Raw genomic sequence first — 6,200 nt, 5'->3', positions numbered from 1 at the left:
TCATCCCCCCCCCCCCCCCCCCCCCCCAGTCTGACTGTCTCTGGCCTGGCACTTTCATGCATTGAATTTCAGTTCTTCCAATAATAGAGGCTCAGCATCACATGTGGGTATGACCCAGGGCTGCCATTACAGTCTATCTAGCAATGCCCACTCTTCCACACTGACATCCACCCATCAAGGCATTTTGATATTTGCATAAATCCTCCCCAGAGTCAACCCACTGCTTGCATCAGGGCTGAGGGCTCATGAGAGCAGTACTGAGGCAGGGTGGTGTTCTGTTTTCAGAAAGCTATGTACAGCCCCCTGTTGTCACCTCCCACCAGCCATGATCTGCCTACATAGCACAGAGAAGAACAGAAACCTACTGATGATGCTACCGGGTCTAAAATAAAGAATGAAATGAAAACAGAAAGGTTTTATATAAGATTTCATACATGTTGATGAGGCAGATGAAGAGGAGAGGACAAAATATATGCAGATTAAACTTCAGCTTTAATAAATTCAGAGCCGTATGAATTTGCATCTCTTGTATCTGCCTGGAGTTCTGCTATAACCAGAACCCTACAGCTATAAAGCAGCCTTCCGAACCACTCAACAACTTCATGAAATTGTTCTCTACATATTAGTACTAGGAAAAGACAGTAAAGTTGCTTTCTTACGTTTACATGTTGGTGCTCCCGACGTCCATAAGGTGCTATTACCCTTCCAGATGCAGGTGGTTAACCCGTCCCCGACCAGCTGATAGGAAGAGGAGCACTGGAACATGATAACAGTCCCCACTGAAGAGCCATTGCCGTGCACAATATGGTAGGAGCCGGACTCGGGCGCCACAATCTTTTTACACTGACCTAGAAACAAGCACAAAGAAAAGCTACAATGATTGCCTGCATTTCAAATAATCAATAGGCAGGAGGCTGAGCATGTAGGCCATAAATAAGAGGTCAGCTCTAGATAATCCTCAGCATTTTCATGCTACACAGAGCAGAAAGTGTCTATAAAGCAATCTGTAAATTCACTGATCCTTTCGTTTTTTGTTATCTAACCACCGAAACAGGCAATGCGCTGTGACTAGTACATTGCTGTGATTACTGTTTCAATATTGTGATTTCCATTTTTTTTAAAGGAAAACTGCCATGAGAGAGATATGGAGGCTGCCGCTGATGACTAATGTCCTTACTTTACCTCCTTTCTAGACCTCCTTTCTACCTCTCAACACAGGCTGCAAAACACTTTATGGCCCCCCTTTCAACAGCCACTACTGTAAGAGCCCACACCAGTCTTAGTGGCTGGGCTAATCCTAAGGCACCCTGCCATGTGGGTGAGAAGTGGAGGTGCCCTTCTCATTTCAGGGAGGTGCCATCTTTCAGGGAGGTGCCATCTTTCAGGGAGGTGCCATCTTTCAGGGAGGTGCCCTCTTTCAGGGAGGTGCCCTCTTTCAGCACCCCCCTGAAATGATTGCAGATTATCAAGAAGCTATTGCTTCCCTTGCTATCTGCAGAGGGTGGCTATTGCTCCCGTCCTCTGCTGCTGTCAATCAGCAGAAGAGGACCTGATGGAGAACGTCAGGTCAACCTCTGCTGATTCACAATAGCCAATAGCAATCTAGCTATTCATATTCCACACCCCTGCTGCCCCTCTACTCCCTGCTGCCCAGGGGCCGGGCCTTGGTTGGCCTTGTGGGAAATCCGGCCCTGAGTGGGAGACTCCCTGTGCGTCTGGGAGAGTTGGGATGTCTGGTGTAAATAAAAAGTTCACATTTTATTCTATAATTTCTCCTTGTTATAATTAAACTACAGTTAGATTTCTGGTACGAAGCACTGAACTGTTTTTCTTTTTAAATTAAATAAGGGCTGTTTTTTTAATTTAATACAACACCAAACAGAAGTTAGCAAACCAACGGAATAAAAACCAAAAATGGTTAAAGGAGAACTATGGGGTTAGGGCTTTTCCCCATAGTTCTCCTTAGGGTAACGGGAGGACACAAACTAGCATCCTCCCGTTACCCTAAGTTCAGTATACCGCTACAGCTCGCGGTATACTGAGACGCCGCAGCTGAATACGCCGTATACTGAATACGCCATATACAGCAGACGCCGTATACTGAGACACCACAGCTGAAGCGGATCCTGACAATTATGTCTGGATCCGCCCAGCTGCGTGACTGACAGCTGGCTCTGCCTATCTAGAGGCAGAGCCAGCTGTACCCGCCCCCTCCCCCGTCCGTTCTGCCAGTCAGCGTTGGAGGATCGGAGCGGGGAGGGGGGAATCCAGCCCCTCCCCTGTCACGGCAGAGAGCCGTGAGAGGATCGAGAAGTGAGTGAGCGCTGGTATGTGTTCGCTCACTTCCCGAACTACTGAGCCGACCTGTGACAGTCTCATTTTCACAGGTCGGCTAGAACTATGAGGTGAGTGAAAATCACTCACCTCATAGTTCTCCTTTAAATATTAGAAAGGGGAGAAGGGGAAGAAAGAGTAAATAAGGAATGATTAGGGCTGACTAGTTTTTTTAACTTGAAAGGTTGCTATTAATGTCATCATGTGCAGATCGAAGGCCATCCTTATGATATGTACATGAATCTGCACATGAATGAAACAGAAAATACAATGTAACAATAATGTTATTTCGTCATATTTCTTAATGATTATTCTAAACAGCGTTTGGATACTGTTAAGAAGCCCACTATCACAAAGCAGCTTCTGCTGTAAAACAGAGCCAGCCATAGCAGCAGAGCGGGGAAGGGCAACAGGGTGTGCTGAAGAATGCGGTCAGCAGCATGGACACTTTGATGGGACACACAACCCTATGTGTGTCCGGTAATGCGTTCATTGTTCCTGCACCCAATTAGTAGTGGGCTGCCTGCTCCCCGTATTGTTCAGTCCAGCCTTGTTGATGACCTCCTTCTGAGAATGTTACCTGCCTAGCTGATATGTTGACCCTCTTCCACCGCCTCCCTGGAACATGTATGCAGATAAGGAAAGGGAAAGGAAGAGGACAGAAAAGGATAAGTGCACTTATTTCTGTCTGGACAAAAAACACATTCAACACATCTCTGCAATGCTTGCACATTTCTCCATGTCGCTTAAAAAATGCAGGAAATACAGAAAAAACTACCCAATAAATATGTAAGAAATTCCACAAGCTCCTAACTTCCTAAGATAAGCTCCTAACTTCCTAAGATGAGCTCCTAACTTTCTAAGATAAGCTCCTATATTCCTAAGATGAGCTCCTAACTTCCTAAGATAAGCTCCTAACTTCCTAAGATGAGCTCCTAACTTCCTAAAATGAGCTCCTAACTTTCTAATGTGTGCTTCCAACTTTCTAGAGAATTAACAGTGCTGCCTCTGTTTCACTAAAAATCCAAGAAGTCTTGTCAGTTCTTCCTGAGTTCTCCTCTACATGGCTACAAAACATAACTAAATATTAACATATCCAGTTCCTGTAACAGGGATAAGAAGCTGGAGGTGTAGGGGGAGAATGGAAAGGGCAGTCAACACTGCTTGGGATTTCGATGTTAACGATGTTAGGAGCATACAGGATTTTTTATTTGTATGAGTGATAGGTATTTTTCTTTACAAAGCATGGGGAAATTCTCCTTCAATACATGGCACTCCCATGACATGTTTTCAAGAGCATAACAGGCTTTCCAAAGAGAGAGCACAACAATGGGTTTCTTCCTTCATGCTCTCTCTCTCCAGCTGAAATTATGTATAGAGCCATACAGAGCAGGGAGAAGGGGGGTGAAGAACGTATGAATGAGTGATTTCTCTGATTCCTGGAGCTATGCATGTAATTTAAGCTTGAGTTATTGAGCTCAGTAAGTAACATTATTTTTTCAGCAAACATTAGCCTGATAAACATGAGAAAAGGAACCTACTGGCTGTAGACCATAAACAGAAATAATTATTGTTAGTTTACGAAAACATTTTTAATATGAGTTTATCTTTTCTGAACATGGCAAAACAAAGAATTATCTTTAACATTTACAACATCTCTACTTGCTATGCACATTTCTTTCTGGTCTGCGCTTTTGTTCCCCCGAAAAACAATCTCTGTGACACAGTGTTAGACACCCTGCTGTTTACCTAATTGGATTACATTAGATTTGCCATTCAGGTAAAAAAGGAGACAGTTGAAGCATGAAGAAAACAAAGGACAATGAAAACTAGCACCTTGTCTGGACCTCCCATCCTAAGCAAGGTCACTTGCTTGATGCTCAAAGACTCATTTTCACTCCAGACAGAGGTGCAATTAAATAGTGTTTAGAAGCTGCTGCCTTTCACTTTCTTTCTTGCTACAAAGTTACAATGTCACAGCCTGACTGATGTTTCTGATATAAGGGGGGACCCTGATGTGAAAAGGGACTCCTGATGTGAAGGGGGGCTTCTAGTGTAAAGGGGGCTATAGATATAAAGAAGGATTCTAATGTGTAAGGGGACTATGATGTTAAGGGGGCTCCTGATTTAAAGGTAGGACTTCGATGTGAAGGGAGGAAGCTCTTTTTTGGGGGTCCCTTATTAAAATCCACTACATTTTAGACTGGGGTGCCTTGAGGATTTCATACATTTAAAGGGTCCCATGACTGAAGGTTAAGAAATGCTGGACGAAAGGCATCATTCACCCCATCTGTAGCTTCCATCTTAAGCACAGTCACTAGCTTGGTCCTCAAAGATTGATTTAAAAAAAAAAAAAGTATAGCTGTTTTGAAAAAATACACTGTTGCTGTATATTGTAAACTATCAGAAATGTATTCATGCAATGCCACAGATAGGCAGATGTCTTCATGAAATGACAAGCAGGAAGGCATCTGCCCATCAACAAGTGAGTTATCAGAGTGCTGGAACCCTCCACTATCCATGTCCAAATCCTTGAGGATAATACACAAATCACTGTTCTTTTTCTCCCCTTTACATAACAGAGTCAAGGCTCAGGTTCACTTGCAGGCAATGTGTGCCTCTGCCCTTTGGAACCCCATGTTTATGATATGAGATACTCATAATTAGGAACAACAATTGTTATCTGAGTTTAAATAAGGCTAGGGTGCCTGTACCCGGAAATACTTTAAATTAATACATTTAAAGTGTATTTGCACACTTGAAGCCAAATTAGGATAACACCTATTTTATAATTGTTACATGTTCCCATTCACATAGCATACTTAAAACAATATTTAAAAAATGTTTCTTGCAGTTTAAACAGCTTTTACTTGAGTTAGGGTTTGTTGGCTTCCTAAAGAATTAGATTTTGACTTGCTTCTCCTTCTTTGTAATGTTAGGAGGGGCTGTGAGGAGTTAACGGGTTACAATTTGGGCTTCTACGTTCTATGTTAACGAAGTTAATGAGAGAAACACAATCCTCAAATTTTAGTCCTATAAGAACAGATCACTGAGAAGGTGCTCATAAAAATATTGAAACAGCCATCTTGCTTGCTGCAACAAAACATCTAAAAGGTAAAAAGTATTTTCTAAAAAAAGCTATTTTTCAGTGTGCTGTGTTAACAGGAACACATAACATATAGTAAGGTTTTCTCAAATGTGGCTGCAAAAGTGGCAATACACATTAAGCATGTTTAGTTTCTTTCTTTTTTTTTTAGATCTTAACAATATCTTTAAAACAACTAATGGCTTAAATGAAAACCATAACGGCTTTGTGTTCATTTTATTTTTGTCTTTTTTTGCCCCAAGTGTGTAATTTTTTTAACTGATATTTTAGATGTATTGTACTATACACACTTTGAGTTACAAATAAACATGTAATGCATAACACAGAAGTCCCAGAGTGTTCTTTGGAACTTTGTATAAAGACATCTGAAGCGAAGAGAATAGGGGGAAGGAGTCTCTTCTCTGACTCATTCATTTGTGCATGTAAATTTCAGCTTCAGTTATTGAGCTCTGTAAACAGAAGGCAGCAAAACAGATAAGGAGAGCCTGGAAAACATGCAGAAAGGATCTGAGAGCTCCACCTTATGGCTGCATATAAAAATATAAAATATCCCTATGCAATATTTCATAGATGACTAAAAATAAACACTTTTTAAAATGTATTTAGAGTCCTAAGTATAATAATGAAAATAAATGTATACAATACCATTTAAAGGAAACCTGTGACTTCACACATGGGTGCCAGACTACATCTGTGTAAAAAAGCATATATATATACATATATATATATATATATATACTTATAATACTGTGTCTGCACA

The 6,200-nt window shown here is 41.5% G+C and overlaps 1 protein-coding gene across 1 annotated transcript in view; it reads right to left on the bottom strand.

The window, feature by feature from the left end:
- Positions 1-6,200, bottom strand: part of SUSD3 (sushi domain containing 3) — a 100,882-nt gene that overhangs the window by 30,037 nt on the left and 64,645 nt on the right. Inside the window, exon 2 of the mRNA XM_018567126.1 lies at positions 660-848. Within this exon, the coding sequence (XP_018422628.1) occupies positions 660-848 (189 nt within the window). The remainder of the gene's footprint in view (positions 1-659; positions 849-6,200) is intronic.

This window comes from Nanorana parkeri, unplaced genomic scaffold, assembly GCF_000935625.1.
Source record: "Nanorana parkeri isolate BGI_ZX_2015 unplaced genomic scaffold, ASM93562v1 scaffold1011, whole genome shotgun sequence".
NCBI lineage: Eukaryota > Metazoa > Chordata > Amphibia > Anura > Dicroglossidae > Nanorana > Nanorana parkeri.
This window is presented reverse-complemented; position numbering and strand designations above follow the sequence as displayed.